This window comes from Rhinolophus ferrumequinum, chromosome 22, assembly GCF_004115265.2.
Source record: "Rhinolophus ferrumequinum isolate MPI-CBG mRhiFer1 chromosome 22, mRhiFer1_v1.p, whole genome shotgun sequence".
Classification (NCBI taxonomy): Eukaryota; Metazoa; Chordata; class Mammalia; order Chiroptera; family Rhinolophidae; genus Rhinolophus; species Rhinolophus ferrumequinum.
Genome location: NC_046305.1, coordinates 50,634,121 through 50,653,273, shown reverse-complemented (window position 1 = coordinate 50,653,273; position 19,153 = coordinate 50,634,121). Strand labels below are relative to the sequence as shown.

The 19,153-nt window shown below is 47.5% G+C and overlaps 3 protein-coding genes across 8 annotated transcripts; 1 reads left to right on the top strand and 2 right to left on the bottom strand.

Moving 5' to 3' along the window:
• Nucleotides 1-1,714: 1,714 nt before the first annotated feature.
• CIART (circadian associated repressor of transcription) lies at nucleotides 1,715-5,370 on the bottom strand. 4 transcript variants are annotated; one of them, XM_033093370.1, is made up of 6 exons: nucleotides 5,244-5,370; nucleotides 4,300-4,724; nucleotides 4,049-4,124; nucleotides 3,679-3,757; nucleotides 3,446-3,557; nucleotides 1,715-2,348 (listed from the first exon to the last, which is right to left on the bottom strand). In XM_033093370.1, the coding sequence occupies exons 2-6, from the start codon at nucleotides 4,663-4,665 to the stop codon at nucleotides 1,824-1,826; spliced, it is 1,158 nt and encodes a 385-aa protein (XP_032949261.1). In that variant the 5' UTR covers nucleotides 4,666-4,724; nucleotides 5,244-5,370; the 3' UTR covers nucleotides 1,715-1,823. The 4 variants fall into 4 exon arrangements, with proteins under 4 accessions (XP_032949261.1, XP_032949262.1, XP_032949263.1 ...); XM_033093371.1 differs by having other exon boundaries at nucleotides 5,224-5,327; XM_033093372.1 differs by having other exon boundaries at nucleotides 4,300-4,471; nucleotides 5,244-5,327.
• A 1,525-nt stretch (nucleotides 5,371-6,895) lies between these two features.
• On the bottom strand, nucleotides 6,896-13,673 carry C22H1orf54 (chromosome 22 C1orf54 homolog). 3 transcript variants are annotated; one of them, XM_033093382.1, is made up of 8 exons: nucleotides 13,573-13,673; nucleotides 13,293-13,432; nucleotides 13,096-13,160; nucleotides 11,070-11,153; nucleotides 10,507-10,565; nucleotides 9,982-10,110; nucleotides 7,664-7,762; nucleotides 6,896-6,982 (listed from the first exon to the last, which is right to left on the bottom strand). In XM_033093382.1, exons 3-7 carry the CDS (start codon nucleotides 13,139-13,141, stop codon nucleotides 7,667-7,669), a joined length of 414 nt encoding a protein of 137 aa, XP_032949273.1. In that variant the 5' UTR covers nucleotides 13,142-13,160; nucleotides 13,293-13,432; nucleotides 13,573-13,673; the 3' UTR covers nucleotides 6,896-6,982; nucleotides 7,664-7,666. The 3 variants fall into 3 exon arrangements, with proteins under 3 accessions (XP_032949273.1, XP_032949272.1, XP_032949271.1); XM_033093381.1 differs by having other exon boundaries at nucleotides 7,664-7,765; nucleotides 13,289-13,432; nucleotides 13,573-13,670; XM_033093380.1 differs by having other exon boundaries at nucleotides 7,664-7,765; nucleotides 13,573-13,669.
• A 1,767-nt stretch (nucleotides 13,674-15,440) lies between these two features.
• On the top strand, nucleotides 15,441-19,050 carry APH1A (aph-1 homolog A, gamma-secretase subunit). The gene is made up of 7 exons (XM_033093379.1): nucleotides 15,441-15,779; nucleotides 16,335-16,505; nucleotides 16,666-16,739; nucleotides 16,977-17,099; nucleotides 17,248-17,375; nucleotides 17,779-17,902; nucleotides 18,229-19,050. Exons 1-7 carry the CDS (start codon nucleotides 15,667-15,669, stop codon nucleotides 18,291-18,293), a joined length of 798 nt encoding a protein of 265 aa, XP_032949270.1. The 5' UTR covers nucleotides 15,441-15,666; the 3' UTR covers nucleotides 18,294-19,050.
• Nucleotides 19,051-19,153: the final 103 nt, after the last annotated feature.

Below are 19,153 nucleotides of genomic sequence, written 5' to 3'. Positions count from 1 at the left end.
AATAATTAAAGCCATGAAAGGAGATGAAATATTTAAGTGAAAGAATGTAGTCAGAGAAGATAAAAGGGCCAAACTGAGCCTAGGGGAACACCCACACTCAGGAGTGGGCAGAAGTGGGGCCATTAAGTGATATGGAAGTTGTTGCCAGATAGGTAAGAGGAGAATTAGGATAGTGTGCTGTCATGGGATCCAAGGGAGGAGAGTTTCAGTAGGCAGCATCGAGTGTCGAATGAGACAGAGAGCATGAAGTACGAAGCCTTTGTAAAGGCCCCAGGATGTAGCTACTGGTTGGGTGCAAGCTACACTATAATGCTGATGCTGTGAGCTCGCTAGTGACTTTGGAAAGTGCAGGGGAGTGATAGCAGATACCCTCTAGGCTGCGAGAGGTTAAGGACTGGGTGGTAGAGAGGAGTCAGAAAGATGATGATTAGACTACGCTGTCAAGCATTAGGAGAAAAGATGAGAGAGGGCAATCGGGCTCAAGAGAGGTTTTCAAGACGGGGGGCACCTGCTCAAACTTGTAGGAGAAATTAATAAATAATACATAATTCAATAACAAATTGAAGTTACAAGATAAAGAGGGGATAAGTGATACAGCCAAAGTTCCAGCAGTGAGAGGTAACCAAAAGCACAAATGGAGAGGTTTGCCTTAGAAAGGAGGTCATGTTCCCCGAAATAAAAGGGGACAGTTATTCACTGAGACCAGAGGACTTGAGACATAGGGAAAGATGTATGACTAGCTGTGAGAAACATGCTCAGTAGCCAATAGGAATAACTAAAATGACAGAGTAGTCTGATACACTGCAAGGCGCAAGGCTTAGGATGGGAGAGGACATGGTGGAAAGTGGGACAAATCAGAAAGAGTACTATATGGAGAAAGGTAGCTACAGATAGCAGACTTCATTTTTGCCACCTGATAACACTGGGTGTCTTTCCTTGGTCTAGCATACATTTAGCAGCTGCAGCTTTTTTTTTTTTTACTGGGAACAGTGTTTCTCCAGGGCCCATCAGCTCCAAGTCGTCCTTCGATCTAGGTGGGGAGGGCGCAGCTCAGCTCCAAGTCCAGTTGCTATTTTCAATCTTTAGCTGCAGGGGGCGCAGCCCACCATCCCATGCTGGAATTGAACCAGCAACCTTGTTGTTGAGAGCTCCCGCTGTAACCAACTGAGCCATCCAGCCGCCCAGCAGCTGCAGCTTTTTTAGTAAAGATGAAGCCCAGTGTCTGAGGGAACTCCTCATTTTAAAAGTTCTAGGGCACCACATTCTCTTCAAAACTGCCAACAACAGTGCCTGTTCTGGCTCGTGCCCCTCCTCTGGCAGATTACATATGCATTTATATAACCACCAGCATCAACAGCTCCCATCAAGGTAAAGACCTATCCCAGAGCAGAAGAACCTGCTAGTCTGGGCCAGCTGGATGATTACAAGAGTGAGAGACACAAAGGGAAAGGTACTAGTCTCTGAGCCTGAATGAAAAAAACACAGGCAACTCTGAGCCCTGTAACTGTTCCCTAGGAAGACAGCAGCAGAGAGTCCCTCTTCCTCTCCCACAGGACTTATATTGTCCCATCCAGACTTCTAACTTGGTGGAGCTCCAGTTCACAAACATTCCCTAGCCCCTTTCTTCTTTTCTGCAGCTCAGAGGATAAATATCAGTATGTGAAGCAGAAGGTTTCAATTTCCCCCAATCAGCAAACTGTATAGGTATAAAATTTCTTTAATCAGAAAGGATTTCTCTTCTTTTAACACAAATGCACACATTAAATGTAAAATATATAGACATGTATTTACACGAATTAGAAAACATAGTCTTAAGTCCTGGATTAGGGGTTGAGAGGATGGACAGCAGAAGCAACTGGAGGATGGCTTCTCGTCTGCTCTAGGTGTCCCATGGTCATCTCTCTGGCTGTGGTGCTTGGATCAAGCGGGGATAGGGTACAGCTCCAGTCTGACGGCAGAGTTACTGGCAAACTGTAGCAACGCGGTCCCTCTCCAAATAGTTTCTTAGGGTCACCAGCGGTGACAGGAGATGCTGTAGTAGGTGGAACTGGACTGGTTGGGGCTGAGTGGGTGAAGGGCTGCTCTCCATGCTGGAGGAGAAGGATGACACCAATGCTGGTTCCAGTGCCTAAAGGACCACGGCTAAAGGAAACGGCACCTTGGGAACTGAGAGGGGGGTTACAAATTGGAGTGGTGTGGATCCAAGTGAGGTTCATAGCTGGCCATTCCATGAGGTGCCAAGGCTGCTTTGGTTTCAATACTACATGTCCTAGCTGTGTCTGTTCCATCTTTTCCGTGGGAGGTGCAGGAGAGGAAGCAGTTCGATAACTGCGGTGGCTTGGAAAATGCTAGGGAGGCAAAGAGAAAAGAAATTATGAGAAAGCTTGCAGATTAACTCTACCTGGTTGATTAAACCTTTGCTTTCCTTGGGAATTCTGTTTGCAATGCAAACATACCTTGTTTTATACAACAGATAATTTCCTACCAGGTCATAAGTAATAGTTTTAGTAACCAAATTATACTTTCAACAAATATTTGAGGGCCCACGATGTACCACATACTATATTAGGCACTGGCTATCCAGACAGACACAAAATAAAACAGTCCCATAGGTTCTCACTACTTAAAAAATAATTCATTTTAGAATTTCTTTTTAAAAAGTCTATTTTTTAATTGGAATCATCATTTCCCAATTTCTGTATTTTAAATTCTAATTTCCTATGTTGAGTGCCTTAAGAAGTGTAAATTAATATTCAGGCAAGAGCTTCCTGCTTATTTTTAAATCGATTATTCTGACAGCAATAATTGTGGCTAATTGAAAACAAGATAACTGTCCATTATCTATAGGAGACTTGCCCCTCCCTATCATTTGAATGCCTCCTAAATACCTTATTATTTGAAGGCCCAGAAAATAGGTCACTTCCACACTGGGTCTAAGAGTCTAGCCAACACTCCCACTATGGGTGCCCCATGGCTGCCCTCCTTCTCCCCAGTGATGTACTTCTTCGGACCAGTCCTTGAAACCCATGCTTCCAGAGGGTGTGGTACAAGCATAGTTGGGCAGGAGTCAAAAGTGGGAGAAGGAAAGTGTTTTAGGGGCAACAGAAGAGAAAGGATTTGCAGAGAGAAGCCGAAGCATCTTCCTCCGTAAATCTTTTGGCCAGGTAAGGAGCCTTCTGGATCTATGCAGAAAGCAGATAAGCTGCTACATAAGGGATAGGATTAAACTTCATGGAATTCTTTGCAGTGATCCAAACAAAAGAGAAGAAAAGAACATTGAGGAATCAAGACAATGAAGAAAGTTTCAGCATTCCCTTCCCCGAAAAGAAACTTGTTGAGAGGGGAAAAGGCCCAGAAGGACATGGAAGAGGGGGCCCGTTTCTGCATGTATGCTTCATTTCCTTGGTCATTTTCCCATCTCTTCCTCAGGTTTTTAAGTTCTTACCTTGGTCAGCTGGGGTCTGCTACTACCCAATGATGACTTCCGGGCAGCTATGTGAGGAAACCAAGTCTTTAACATCCCTTCTACCTGTAGCAGGGTTCCTAGATAACGCTCTCTGTGAAAAAGACATTTAAAAAAAAAAAAAAGGTCATTCAGTGTTAAAAAAAAGAAACAGGACAAGATTGGAGATGTCTACTTTTTTATGAAGTACTGAGAAAAGGATTAGGGGAGCTTACCCCATCTGTGGCTTCTGCAAAACACCTACTATCCGCTGGATCCTGTCCATTGCCACGCTCTGCTGGAAACTGCTTAATCCTGGGATCAGGGAAAGAGAAAGAGATCAAAGATTGAGATTCAAGAATTTAAGTCAGGTAAAGGAAGGACAGGAAGGGGTTAAAATTTATTCACCTAAATAAATTAAATCACAGAGAGAAAAAGGAATAATCCAGGCCCCAAACAAAGACTTAAGAGAAATACACCTTTAAAACATATTTTAAAAGAGAGGGAAGGGGGGGGTCGAGAGAGAGAAAGAGAGAGAGAGAGAGAGAGAGAGAGAGAGAGAGAGATGAATCTAGCTCAGATGAATGTAACTAACCAGATAATTACCTCTCTCAAAGCGACCCATCTTCAGCCCATTCAGTAGGTCTGTGAGAGGGCGTATGAATCCCTGGAGCTCTTTACACTGTAGGAAAACAGGACACAGGCTATGAGAAGACCAAACACGGGCCACAGCAGTACTGATTAATTCTTCCTCCGCCTCCAAATCCGTGAGCCAATATTATCTTCACAGGGTCCTTACAAACCTGCTGGGTGCTAAGGCACGCCAGTAGTATCTCTTTCCCCCAGCTTTCTCTTACCTTCTGAGCAAAGAGCCGGTCTCCTTCTGTGGTGCTACCCTGAATGTTGAGACTGGTCTCCAATTGACGATCTCTTGATCTTTTGATCCCAGATCCTGCCATAGGAGAAGCCAAGCCCCGCTGTTCCGCGTGAGATGCTGTCTGTTGGTTACTGGAAACCTTGGGTCGTTGCCTGTGACGAATTGGACCGGGACTTGGCCGAGAACCTCCCCTCAGCCTAACAGTGTCAGGCATGGGGCCATGGGCCCCCTTGTCCTCCCCCTCACTATCGGAGGGGAAGCCAAAGTCACTGTTCACTGGCGAGGTGGAAAAACAGGAAGACAGAGAGTAGGAAGAATAGGATGAAACGCTAGATGGAGAATCCATAGGTTCAGAAGCAGGGGCTGGAGAGCAGCTCCCGGAGTACGCAAAGATCGGACCTGCAACTGAAGAGCAAAGCGAAGGAGTGTGAAACCAGAATCTGAGAATTAGGAAATAGACTGGGAGACTGGGGTGTACTGTACGGCATAATCATATCTCTTCTCTCCCTCCCCAATATTGCCAGTGTCAGAGACAATAGAAAAAGCCATCTCCCCCGCCTCTCCGCCTCCATTAAGAATCCGGCCTCACTTCAGAATAAATACCTGACTTAACACCTTCCCCAGTTCGGCCGCTGTTCGTCTGTTTGTTCCCAACCTGATCCCGCAGCTACCTGAGGTCACGCCACCCGCGAGCCTTACATCGCTGGCCCCCGAACCCACCAAGTGACTCTGCAGCAACCGCCTCCCACAGAGCTCTCCCACTTCTTCCCAGTCTTTCTGATCAAGATCCCTGCTCCGGACCCTCTCCGCTCGCCCTGCCACGTGATACGATCCCCGCCCCCAATACCAAAAAGTCCCTAAATCCACTGTCTCCAGGGCTAGTCCTCCCGCGCGGACCGCTCACCGGCCTCCGGGTCTCCTCACCTTTGTCGATCGGCTCAGCGCAGTCTGTCTCCAGCTACCGCTCAGACACTCCGGGTCTAGGCTACCTACCTAAGCCTCTCTCCCACTGGGTCCCGCCCCTTCCGCCCTCCCAGACACGTGCAGCTCCGCACGTGCCTTCCCCCTGCGAACACAGACCTCGCACCCTCATTGGTGGGTGGCACGTGACTGTCGTTACAGAAGTTCAGATCCCATTTGCTACAGCATACAGGGGCTCGGCCAATGAGAGGCAGTCAGGGGACGATTGGCTGGAAGGGCAGCATTCCGTGCTCCGCCCCTACATGTGGCTCGCGAGGAGGACCCGGTGATGAGAAAGGAGGAGGATGGAAAAAAAGAGTGGAAAAGAAGGGACGGGAGGAACAGGGCGGAACCCGTGGCCTTAAATAGGATGGTGGTGCGCCGGAGACGCGCGGCGAGAGTGTGCAGACTGGTTGTGTGACCTGAGGCGCGCGTTTCGAGATGTGGGTCTCCTGGCTCTTCCTCGCGAGCCGACCCCTCTGCCCCCTCTTTGAGCGCCTCCTCTCACGAGTGCAACACGTGGAACCATCAGCGACTTGCCTCTGCAACGTGTGTGAGAGAATGGGTGCGTGCCACTGTGTACCGTCTCCCTCTCTCGGCAGCCCAGCCCTCGTGACTCCCCGGTCTGTTTCATCCTCTCCTCCTCCTTCTCCTACAAGTTGGGTGTCTCCTGCCCTGCTGGGTGAGGAGGGTGGGGACTGCCGCCGAGAACACCGCGTCCTCTCTCGGGCTCCTGCTGGGGCGGCTCCTCCAGCCCTTTCCTTACATAACCCGCCACGCACGTTACCAGCTCAGATGCCAGCCTGCCACGACTCTAGAGGTCAAAACCGAACTCCGTTGTTTCTGACTTTTCTATCCTGGGCTCCTCGGGCTCTATGTCCTGAATTCTGATTTTCCGAGCACAGGGATAGGAGTTGGGCGGGGGGCGGGGGGTGTCCCTATCACCTAAGTTATGTCTTTGTCCTGCGTCACTTTCTTCATTTGTCCCTGGAGAATACTCGAAAGGCTTTGAAGGAGGGAAGGTGGCAAGTCCGGAGTTTTACTATTCGCTGCCCTTTGCAGTTTGAAAGGGGATAGGGGCTCAGGAACGGTAGGCTGATTGAAGCTGTGACATCGAAGAGACCGCAAGGGGGCAGCCCAGTTCTGATTAGGGTCCCGAGGACAGAGGAAAAAAAAATTTTAAGTACGTCTCTGCCTACCCTAATTCCTGACTGGAAAAGGCACGTTGTTTGTGGTGGGAGGGGTAAGTGGAGGAGGGTGTGAATTTTTAAAATCTATTCTAAGTGTTTCTTTATATTTTACATATGTTTAACAATGTGCTTATTTTATAACAAGAAAAAAAATGTGCTAAATAAACTTAAACTCCCCAGTTTCAACACCATATATAATAAAATAAAGCAATTGAATTATAGGGAATTATGGACTGTGAAAAAACATGTTGTCTGTGGGTGCTTTTCTCCATTCTTCCCAAAATTTCTGGTTTTTCAGTCCTAATAATTCCCTCTAATACTACTGTCACCTGACTCCCTTTCTAATCCACCCTTCCCACCCCCATATCCTAGTGTTCTCTTTAGTGTTGTGGCTTCATGAACAGACCCTCATGAAGGAGTAGAGAGTAACCAGATTGTTTCATTTATTTATTTTATCTTCCACTTTCCTCTTTCCAAATCCCCAACCAAAGAGTCATTGCAGCCTTCTTTCTCCTAAAAAAGCAAAGAGGAAAAAACAACAACCAGGTTCAGGGGACTCAGGAAACCCCTCCATGCCCCCGACCTCTATGAAAACCCCCCAGATTTCATATTCTGAGCTAGATTTTCCTGTGACATCTCCTGGAAGATGTGTCCCCTTCCCTCTTCATTCCTTTCTGCTAAATCTCTTAAAGCTCCATAGTTATTCTGAATCCCAACTTCAATCCCTTCCCTATAATCCAGGTTTCTATGCCCTTCTCCTTTCCCCCACCACCTCTCCCCTACATTAGGAAATCGCCACCCCTTCTGCCTCTGAACTTTGCCTCTTGACTCTGCCAGGTTGTAGGGCCCCTCCCATTTTGCCCTCTGGCACCTGCCGTCCCTTAAACCATTGCCAGGCTGGAACCAGCTTTGATTCCTCAAGGCAGACTGGAAACCTGGAGTGGTTTCTTCTCCATTCCACCTGCTTCTGCTCTGGAAGGTCCTGAAATCCTCCCAGTTCAGAAAATATAATGACTCTTACTACGAAAGTCTTTGGCTCGACAGCTCCTAAACTTCCTTAAATGTAGATAATAAGATTTTTCTAACTGTGATCCCTCTTCTTTTAAGCAGCTGAGAATTGACCAGGCTGGAAACACTGGCCAGAGACAGTGATAAAAATTCCTTCAAGACTCCAAGGCCAGTGGCTACACTCACCTTCTACATGAAATACATCCACCCCTGAACCAGGGCCCAGGACAGGAGAAGGGGAACAGGACTCTGCAGACTGGATCCAGCATCATTCATATCTGGACTCTGCTAGAATACAGACATCCCCCCACAGTAGGCCAGTGACAGCCTTCCTACCACCCACCTCCCCCTGTGGAAGGACAGCCATCTATTTATACCAACCTTTGTCTTCCTTTCCTTTGAGCTTAAAGATCCACCCCTCCTCCCCATCACCATAAAGTGGTCTTTCTTCTACACCTTTCAGCCATTCCTGACCATGCCACGAGGCCCCACTCAATGCAACATGTATTTTTTATCTCTAATGTGCATGACACTATACTACATGTTATAAAAGGGATAGAAATATGATTAAGACATGGCTTGCACTCAAGAAGTGTACCATCTAATGGAAGCCTACTACATGAGCATACTTTAAAATACTTCTCTCTCCTTGTCAATCACCGGCTTTCCATTCCTGCTGACTCCTCCCATCTGTGTTCAACTATATTCAGGCAGCACTTTGGTCCTGTGGCCCTTTCTAGCTGTTGCTTCTCTTTATTCATCACCAGTTTTCACAATTGGTTGGTCTATACTCTTCCTCACAATGTACTTCCTCTCTGACTCCAAAAAATCTAGATTTTGCTCAAACCACGCAATTAAAACTGCTCTTTTGGAGGGTTAACAATGAACTTCTCCTTGGCCTCTTGGTAGCTTCTATTAAACGTTCTCTTCTAGACTCTATATAATGCAAACTTGGCTGTCTGCTTACCTCTCCAATCAACTCTCCAGATTGCCTTGATTGATTTCTCTTTCTCCTTCTACTAACTATAAGCACAGCCATGGCCTTTTGGTCTTCTGTGTGTACTGGCTCTACTGCACTGATCTGCTTTCATAACGGTGACTTTGCACTTAGAAGTGTAGCCTTGGCCTAGTTCCCCTACCTTTAGGACAGCCACCATAAATTCAGTTTGGCCGTTACCAACTGTGTAACTTTCTTCTTAAGCCACTCTAATCTCCCACAGTTTGCATTTTGGTTAACCATTTTCCCATACACCCAGGTGAAAACTTCGAAGTTATTTTAATTCTCTCCTCATTTGAGGGCTCATATGAAATTATCACTGAAACAGTGTATTTTCTTCAAAATATTTTTTCTGTTTTTTTGTTTGTTTGTTTGTTTTGTTCTTTAGATTCCACGTATAACTGAGATCATATGATATTTGTCTTTTTCTGTCTGATTCATCTCACTAGCATAATACCCTGTAGGTCCATCCATGTTGTTGCAAATGGTAAGATTTCACTTTTTTTTTTTTTTTTTTTTTTTTTTTTTTTGTGGCTGAGAAAATATTTCTTATTTTTCTCCTCTCCATTCAAAATGCCACTGTCCTAGAACAAGCCTTTAATGGATTGTTTTGGGAATGATGTGCATCTCTCTCCATTCCATAGCTTCCTGCGTACCACCTGACAAATAATTTTTCTAAAATACCACTTTCATTGTGTTTTTACCACCCCAAAGAACTTACTAGGTTCCCTATTTCTTAGAAGTCCAAACTTCAGTCTCACACTTCAGACCCTATAATTTCACCCTATCTTCCCATATGTGAAATTGCCAAGCAAACATTAGGAGCCTTGTACATTTTGTTTGTTTCTTAATTTCCCACTGTTCCTTTTCATATGCCCTCTCCTTCAATCATAGCCCATCCACATAACATGCTATCCTCATTCTAGCCCCCTCTTCTATGCAGCTCTTTCACTCTTGGGATAATTATTCTTCCTCCTAACTGCTTTCATCCTTTCATAATATACCACCAATCAAAAACTCACCTATTCTTCTAAGTATATCTCAAGCACAGTGATCTTCTAAGCCTTCCAGAAACTCCTATACTGATTTCTCTCCTTCCACTGCCTGAAGGACTTGTCTATGTCATATGTATGCTCTCAAATTTATATGTAATTTAACATTGTTACATACCTTTTCATTTTCTAAATGTTTCATAACTTGTAAATTTGAGTTTTATAAATACTTTGAGAGCAATAACAGCCTGGGTTACATACACATTAAGTACTACTGAACTGAAATTTAACTGCACGAAAATCTCCCTGGTGTTGTGTGTACAGGATTAGTATTAAATCTCAGTGAAAGAAATGATGGCCAAGCTGAGAGGAACACCCGCAATGCAATACAGGTGTCCTCCATCCACTGAAGCCTGGTATTCCAATTCTCCCTCTGCTTCACGTCACCAGCTCTGAGTTCTATCCAGGGTAAGGGATGTCCCGATTCCCTCCCCACTTGTCCCCAATTAACTCACTGTTTCCACTGTCACTGGTTTCACTGGTTTCACTGGTTTCACTGTTACAGGCTTCTCATGGTCTGCACGTTCTGTTTCATGACTGACGGTAGTCTCTTCTGCTTTTGTTAACTCCTTATCCATCCTGTTCTACCCTCCATAGAATTAGGAAACAGAGTTATCATCGCCTCCATCCAACATCCTCATAGGTTCTCTAGAGTTCTTCTCTCCTTCACCTCTCTTGTCCCCTTTGACCCCCAAGATGTAAGCTCAGGGATCCTCCCCGCCTTATATTTTCATGGATTATGTACCCATCCAATTCACCAATTCCCTTGACTCAAGACAAAAACTATACGAATCAGTGTCTTAGCAAACCTACTGGGTTCTGGCTTCATTCTCCTCCCCAGCTGTGGTGAACAGGCCTATTTTGGGCCCATTACCTTGTTTCACTTCACTTATTTTTACTCCTGCCAATTACTTACATTTCAACATTACCCAGTTTCTTTTTAATTGTTACCTATCCTGATTCTCGTAGATGTCACTCACCAGCCTGTCCTCTGAGTCAAACATGGAGTAATCAAGAGTGAAACTTTCACCAAACTCATCTGGGGAGGAGAAAACAATCAATAGTAACAAATGAAAGGTATTAATAGATCTAGAAATGAGAAGAGAAAGAAATGACTCAGAACACTTCAACTTGCTCAGGCTGTAAGATTTACTGGTATAATCTAATTGTAATGAACTTTAATGTGAAAAATGTTTGTGACTGTGTATGCATTTATATTTCCAATCTAGTGTCTAAAAGATTAGGTTGATCCAAAAGCAATTGTGGTTTAAAAGGTTAAAAAAAAAAATTGCAAATACCGCAATTACTTTTGCACCAACCTAGTAATTTACAAATTTTTTCAAATTGTTTCAACCAATTTCCAAAGAGTTGAAAATATAGCTTGAGCAATAACATCCTGATCCTTGATAGTCTTTGCTCATAGCCAAATTTCTCCCTGACTCAGTTGCTCCATTGCGGAGGGAAAGGCAAACTCTCACAACTAAGTATCCCCCAACCTCTCTCCATTCTGCTAAGCGAGCGTCAGAGCTCTATACATACTCACCATAATTGGGGGTGACTGTATAATAATAGATCACCTGATAATAATCTTCCTCTTCCAGTCCTTCTTCAGCCTCATATTTTTGTCCTATGGGGACAAGGACTAGAGGTCAAGGGGCATCTGGAACTCCTTGGCAACAGAAGGACACCTAAGGTGGACCTCAGTTCTATCAGTTTCCTTTCTCTCTGCCTCCCCTCAGAGGGTCAAACTGTCTCCGTGTCTCTGCACCTCTAAACCCATCTTAGTCTTCTAGGCTTCAAATCTGTGATGAATGAGGTCTGTTACTCTTGCCCTTTCAATCTGGTAACTCCCAAATCAGAAAACAGGTCCCTTCCCATACTGTAAACCCAAAGCAAGCACTAAACCTAAAAAAGGGAGGAAGCAGAAATTAAGAACTCCAAATCTATTACGGCTGGTTGGCTCAGTTGGTTAGAGTGCAGTGCTCATAACACCCAGGTCGCCAGTTTGATTCCCACATGGGCCAGTGAGCTGCACAACTCCACCACTAGAATGAAAACGACTCCACGAATAGATTGAAAACAACGACTTGACTTGGAGCTGATGGGTCCTGGAAAAACACACTGTTCCCCAGTATTCCCCAATAAAAAAATTTAAAAAATTAAACAAAACTCTGGGGTCCGGCCCGGTGGCCCAGGCGGTTGGAGCTCCATGTTCCTAACTCCAAAGGCTGCCAGTTAGATACATGGGCCAGTGGGCTCTCAACAAGAAGGTTGCTGGTTCAAGTCCCACAAGGGATGGTGGGCTCCGCCCCCTGCAACTAAGATTGAACATGGCACCTTGAGCTGAGCTGTCTCCCGGATGGCTCAGTTGGTTGGAGTGCAGGCTCTCAACCACAAGGTTGCCAGTTCTATTCCTTGAGTCCCAAAAGGGATGGTGGGCTGCGCCCCCTGCAACTAGCAATGGCTACTGGACCTGGAGCTGAGCTGCGCCCTCCACAACTAAGACTGAAAGGACAACAACTTGACTTGGAAAAAAGAAGTCATGGAAGTACACACTGTTCCCCAATGAAGTCCTGTTCCCCTTCCCCAATGAAATCTTTAAAAACAAAACAACAACAAAAATCACCAAAACTTCAAATCTACTACTCAGTATGCTGTACACCATACTGTACTTATAAGACCATATGTACTTCTGAGATATCTTCCCCTATCAGTGTCTCTCGAATAACACACACACTCTTGGCTTTTGGCCTTGGTTTTCAGTTCCATTTTACTGCTAATTAGCAGAATAACTCCTCCGATCAAGCCTTTTTACATCTGTTTTCTTAAAATGAGTCAGCTGGACTAAGTGATCCATCTGCATTCATTTTTCTTCCTTCCCAGGACTTAAAATATGTGGCTTTGATATGATTGGATCAAGGACGGTAGGCCTCCTGCTAAACATTTCCCTAAGCTCCGTGAATGCTCGCTCTCCTTTAACCACAAGCAGTGACACAAGAATCTGGAGGAAAAGGAAACAATGAGAACACCTGGCAGACTGGCAACAAAGGAGAAAAGGAGCCACGCTACTTTTTGGACCCTGTCCCTAAAGGCAGCCAGTTCTCCACTACCCTAACGGTCACCCCGACTTCTACGTCTTTACTAATACAGTGTTTTCTTCTCCAAGTCTCTGGGAAAGAAGATATCCTGGCTTCCCTCACTACTCTCAGACTGCCTCATCTTCAAAGAGTCCACCTCTCTCCTTCACTCTCACATTAGTCCCTCTCATCTTGTTCAACTCGATGGTGATGAAGAGCTGAGTTCACTCTTGTCAGGCCCTCTCCATGTCTGGGGCTCCATCCCATCAGCTAGCTGTCCCTTCTTTGACAGGACTCTGCTTTCCTCCCCCTCTCCTGGCTCTGCTTTCCAGATTTCTTTCCGCCCCCAACACTGGACTCGAGCACAGATGAGGGAATATTGTCACTCCCCACTGAATATTGTCACTCTCACCCTCTCTTCATTTTCTTTTCTCCCGCCCCATTTATGGTAGAAGACCTGGCCCACAAGCTCAGGGAGAGACGTGAACTTACCGAAGATAAGTGGTACAGCAAGGACGGCTATGAAGAGGACATCCATTCTGGATACTGCACTATTGCTGTGAAAGTAAAAAAGGAAATTACAGCAGTTTCCCACCAAACTTACCCCGCCTCTGGCCCTCCTCCAAAGCAGGGAGGGATTTGCAGCAACTCTTCTCTCAAGGGATAGAATTCTCCTCCCACTCACTCACTGACTAGATCATCTGTTACTACCGGTCTCGTCCTCAGCCAGAGATGTCCAGATTAAGACAGGCAGAGTGGGTTTCGATGGGAAGTTGTACATTGAGCTCCCCTCTCCCTAGATTAGATCCATTCAGGATGGCCGCTGCCACTGAAGAAAACAACAACAACAAAAGTGCAATACCCCCCCCATGAAGGAACTTCATTTAGTAAGCCCCCTCCCCTCCGCACCTTCCCTCTCTGCCGTTCCTCACAAAAAGCTCACCCTCCCTCTCACTGTCCCTAATTTACCATCACCATCCAGAGTAGCACAATCTCTTCCATCACAGCTGAAATGTTCTGTGGAGGGATGAGCATTTTCTAGACTGAAAATAGTCCCTTTCCCTGCCTGTCTTAGCCTGTCACCTATGGGAGCAATATCAACATCATTGCCTGACTCTCAAAACACCTGCTACATTGCTTCTGATAAAAATCTCTCAGCCGAGGCCAGTTATTTCCTCTCTGGTAACTACTGGCCTCACCTCACCCCTTTCTCAACTTTCTGGAAATGGGATGAAAGAATGGAGAAAGCAGATGTCTCTTTCCCTGTCCTACATGCCACACCTCTTCTCCCACTTTAGTCACTTGGTGTGTTCCTTTCATGCCAGCCTACAAGGGTGGAGTTCAGCTTATCCTTTCCTCTGCTTTCATATGTCCCATTTTCATGGAATTCAATTCAGAAACATTTAGTAACATACGTGCTAGGCATGGAGTGTGCTAGGCCTAGTCTGATAGGCAATTCAGATTCAGAAGCAAGGGAATTAGAAAAGAATATGGTGTTTTGAAGGGAGTTAATAAATCTCTTTCAACATCTGCTATGAGCCAGGCACTATGCAAGTCTCTGTGGAATCCCCCACGAAAAAGATAGGTTTGGCGCCTGCTCTCATCCATCAGAAGATGCTATGGTAACAGCTCAAAGGAGAGATAAGAGTTGTCTTATCTCCATCTCTTCTTACCCTGACTCTGCCTGCTGGGCTTAGAGGCAAGACCCAGCGTCGTGAGCACTGGCCAGGATGCTCCCCACACTCTCAACCTTATTGGGAAAGAATTTGCTTGGTGACTTTCCATGTAAATGTATATATCAATTCCTTCAGCTCCTTTCCAGAATTTCCTGGGAAAAAATGTGAAATACTTTTGTGGATACTCACACGTGCATTAAAACATAAACCACTTCCAGGAAGGAAAGGAAGTGTGGTTCTCCTTGAACAATTTCTAGTTTTTTGGTACTTTGTTACTCCTCAAAAACAATATTCCAGATTCCCTCAGTTTCCCATCCTGGTATCCTCCCTAAGGACTAACTCCACCCCCACTCAAATGAGGGTACAATACCCTCCTCTCCTACTTTGTTTCACTCTAACATGTAACCACTGTCCTTCCCCCCCCACCCAGTCTGAAAAAAAAAAAAAAAAGACAATACCGATATTCATTTTCAGAAAAGAAATAGAGGAAGTATGACATAAAAGGAACTGACTTGGGGAGGAAGGAGGCGCTGGTTTTCCCTTAACCCCATCGCTGTAATTGCTTTTTACAAACAATTTTAACTCCGACTTCCCTCTAACCTCCTTCCTAATATTGCTCTCCAGGCTCCTCTTCCTTCTCTGATTCTCCTGTCATTACAGATGAGGGCTTCATTAGCGATACACTGTATTGCATGTTTCCTATACTAGCCTGTTCAAAGAGCTCCTACCTTCTAGTCTAACTGTCGTCTCTTAGGCAGTAGCTCTAGCCCATTTCCTCTCATTCAAATAAGAACAATACCCGTTCCTATCTCCCTGCAGTCTCTATCCTGTGCTTTCTTCCTATTTGTCCCTTAGGTTCCAAGAGGATCTTCCCTCCTCTGCAACTCTTCAAGTAGAGGTGGAATTGATACCACCCTTCTTCACAAAATAACGAAAACCGCGGCCAAGCCCCAACCGAACCCAGGAACCCGTGCCCCATTCCGGCCCAATTCCCTTTAACCGGCTCCAGCCACTCCCAGGACCAAGGCGGAGGGCTTCAGAAGCTCAGGGGGACTACAACTCCCAGCAGGTCCTGCAGCCACGCCCCCACCTCCGCAGCTCCACCCCGCCGATTCTCCATTGGCCTTCGGGGGTGGGGATTAAATGGGAGGTGGCCAAAGGGCTGCGGCCGGGGTTTGTCCCCTCCTCGGCTTCCGTAGAGGAAGTCGCGCGGACCCGTATTCGGGGTTTCGGTGCCCCCCCTTCCCCTTCCCCGGGGTCCGGGGGTGACATTGCACCGCGCCCCTTACGGGGTCGCGTCGCCACCCCACGCGGACCCCCTAGCTGGCGTGCTCCTCCCATTCGCCTCTCTTGGCCAGGCCTCCTCTCTGCCCCCAGCTGCCAAGCAATGGGGGCCGCAGTGTTTTTCGGATGCACTTTTGTCGCTTTCGGCCCGGCCTTTGCGCTTTTCTTGATCACTGTGGCCGGGGACCCTCTTCGTGTCATCATCCTGGTCGCAGGGTGAGTAGGGGTCGGGGAGACGCAGGAGGGTGCGGAAGAGAGAGATCCGGAAGGGGCTGGAGGAACTGGGGCGAGCTTGGGAGCCTGGCTTGGGGGAGACAGGTGGGAGGTAAAGATTGGAAAGGGTCGAGTCAGGGTTTGGGGTGACTTTCCCTTGCCCGCAGTTGGTTTTCGCCTTCCAGGGATCGCACAGATTCCCTCTATACTTCTTCCGGCGACGTCAGAGGAGGCACAAGGCCACGACTCGGGAGGGGGCTCTGGTGACCTCCGGCGACCCTAAGGGAGGGTCCAGAAATGGATACCTCGTTCTGCTGGGCTCGTACACTCTGAGTCTCCTCGCTCTGAAGACTCTAAGCAGAGTTCGACCCCACCCCCCTGCGCCCAGATCCCTGCAGATTCCCTTGGTCGAGACGCCTATCTTGTCCGCTCCCTGTCTCCCTGACCCTCCGGAAGTCTAACTTCCACTTTTCATGCTGCAGCCTTGGTTGGTTCTCCTCCTGGATTTCTCCAGCCGCCTGTGCCCTTCCCTGTCTGACTGTCCCTTTACTTCCTCAGGGCGTTTTTCTGGCTAGTCTCTCTGCTCTTGGCCTCTGTGGTCTGGTTCATCTTGGTCCATGTGACTGACGCATCCGATGCCCGGCTCCAGTATGGCCTCCTGATTTTTGGTGCTGCCGTCTCGGTCCTTCTACAGGAGGCGTTCCGCTTTGCTTACTACAAGCTGCTTAAGTAAGAGGATGGATGGTCTGGAGTGGGGAGAAGGGCAGCAGATTGCACTATGAGAAGTGGGGCGGCCCCTGGGTGGTGGTTTGGAAGAGGGGGCACTAAGGGAGGACATTAGGGGAAAGGAGCATTCCTGCCTCGTGTTTCCCACCCCACCCCACCCCAGGAAGGCAGATGAGGGGTTAGCATCGCTGAGTGAGGACGGAAGATCGCCCATCTCCATCCGCCAGATGGCCTATGGTGAGCCAAGGGAGAGGGGCTGGAGGAGGGTGTCAGACACCCCCCTCTCCCAGGGAAGTCTCTAAGCATCCACCTGCTCTAAGTGGCTACTTGCTTTCCTTCATACCTGACTTCCAAGGAGAGGTGGTCTGGAGGGAGAGTAGGTTTGGGGGAACTGTGGCTGGGAATGGAGAGGGATCGCTGGGATTCAGGCACCAGTGACCTCTGACATTGATGAGGCCCCTCCTCCCCCCCCAGTTTCTGGTCTTTCCTTCGGTATCATCAGTGGTGTCTTCTCTGTTATCAATATTTTGGCCGATGCACTTGGGCCAGGTGTGGTTGGGATCCATGGAGACTCACCCTATTACTTCCTGACTTCAGGTAAGACATACTTCCTCTCTTGTCTTCGTGCCCCACCCATCTCTGGCTCTGATTGATTTATGGATGGTCCCTGGGAGACGTCTCTGGCTTAACTTCTCAGGAGGTGGGGAGAAAGTGAGGGATGTATCTCCTCCCCCTCTCCCTGCAGCCTTTCTGACGGCAGCCATCATCCTGCTGCATACCTTTTGGGGAGTTGTGTTCTTTGATGCCTGTGAGAGGAAACGGTACTGGACTTTGGGCCTGGTGGTTGGCAGTCACCTACTGACATCAGGACTGGTGAGTTGGGGACAGGGGCCTGAGTTAGAGCGAAAAGAATTTAATGGCGAGTGGGATGGAGGGGAAATATATCCTTACTTCTGAACATTTTGAACTCACCTTGAGAGGATGTAGAAAAGTTGAGTCTTTAGAGGTCTCTCACCTCAGCATCAGTTGTATAACCTGCTCTGGGGAGGAGTTTGGATTAATAAGACTATAATGCAGATGGCCTGAGGTGAGAGGAACTTGAGGGAGCTGTCAATCAAAAGTCCCTTTAACCACAAGATGTTGGGGCTCTGAAAGGAAGGACTGGAGGATTTGAGTGAAGTATCGGGGAGGTTTGGGTCAAAGGCCCAAAGAGGATACAGGGATTAGGCAGAGGGAGAATCTAAGCTCTTTTCTTCTCTTACCTCCCCATCCCCAGACATTCCTGAACCCGTGGTACGAGGCCAGCCTGCTGCCCATCTATGCAGTCACTGTTTCCATGGGGCTCTGGGCCTTCATCACAGCTGGAGGGTCCCTCCGAGGTATCCAGCGCAGCCTCTCGTGTAAGGACTGACTACCTGGACTGATCACCTGACAGATCCCACCTGTCTGCCCACTGCCCATGACTGAGTCCAGCCCCAGCCCGGTCCATTGTTCACCATTCTCTGTCTCCTCGTCGGTCTTTCCCACCACCTTCAGGGTTTTGCTTTGTCCACTGGTGACCTTTAGGCTTTACCAGGAGCAGCCTGGGTTGAGCCAGTCTGTGACTGGTGGGTTTGAATCTGCACTTGTCCCCACCATCTGGGGACCCCCTTGTTATCCAGGACTTCCCATGTGTCAGTGGTCTGCTCTCACCCTGCGCAAGACTCACCACCCTTCCCCTCTGCAGGCCGACGGCAGGAGGACAGTCAGGTGATGGTGTATTCTGCCCTGCGCATCCCACCCGAGGATTGAGGGAACCTGGGGGGGGGAACCCCTGTGCCTGGGGTGCTCCTCTGATCTCCTCGTCCTGTATTTCTCCATCTCCTGTTGTGGACAGTGCAGGTTGCCAAGAAAAGGGGCCTAGCTTAGGCATTGCCATGAAGACGAACTTAATAATGGAGCCTCAAGGGTAGACGAGCTCTGAGTTTCCCAGGACCCCCTCCCCAGACTGGACATCTTGGTCTTTTTCTCAGGTCTGAGGGGAACCATTTTTGGTGTGATGGAGACCCCAAACTGCCTTTTTTTTTTTTTTTTTTTTTTTTTTTTTGGAGTGCAGGGAGGGAGGATTTGTTGGACTTCTTCTCCTAACCTCCTTGGACTCTTTTCCCTCCTCAAATCGCTCCTCATGGCTGGGCTCATCTGTCCACCTTTCCCCATGGTCCCGGGCCTTGCGGGAAAGGAAGGAAGTGCATGTTTGGGAACTGGTATTACTGGAACTAATGTTTTCACCTCCTTGACCACCAGCATCCCTCCTCTCCCCAAGGTGAAATGGAGGGTGCTGCGGTGAGCTAGCCCACTCTAGAGCTATCGTGCCACTGGAGGAGTCAGCCTACCGTGACAGCGCAGGGAAGGAGGGCAGATTTTTTTCTAGTTTTTAATTGGGGTGTGTTGGGGGCGGGGCGGGAAGGTTTTCTATAAACTGTATCATTTTCTGCTGAGGATGGCGTGTCCCATCCTTTTAATCAAGGTGATTGTGATTTTGACTAATAAAAAGGACTTTATAATTGTGGGGGAACTTGGCTTTTAAGGAAGGGGACAACATGTTAGTTGAAATTTCGGCCCTCTCATGTCTCGTCTATCCTCTTTCCTAACCTGGCATCTCTGATCCCCTC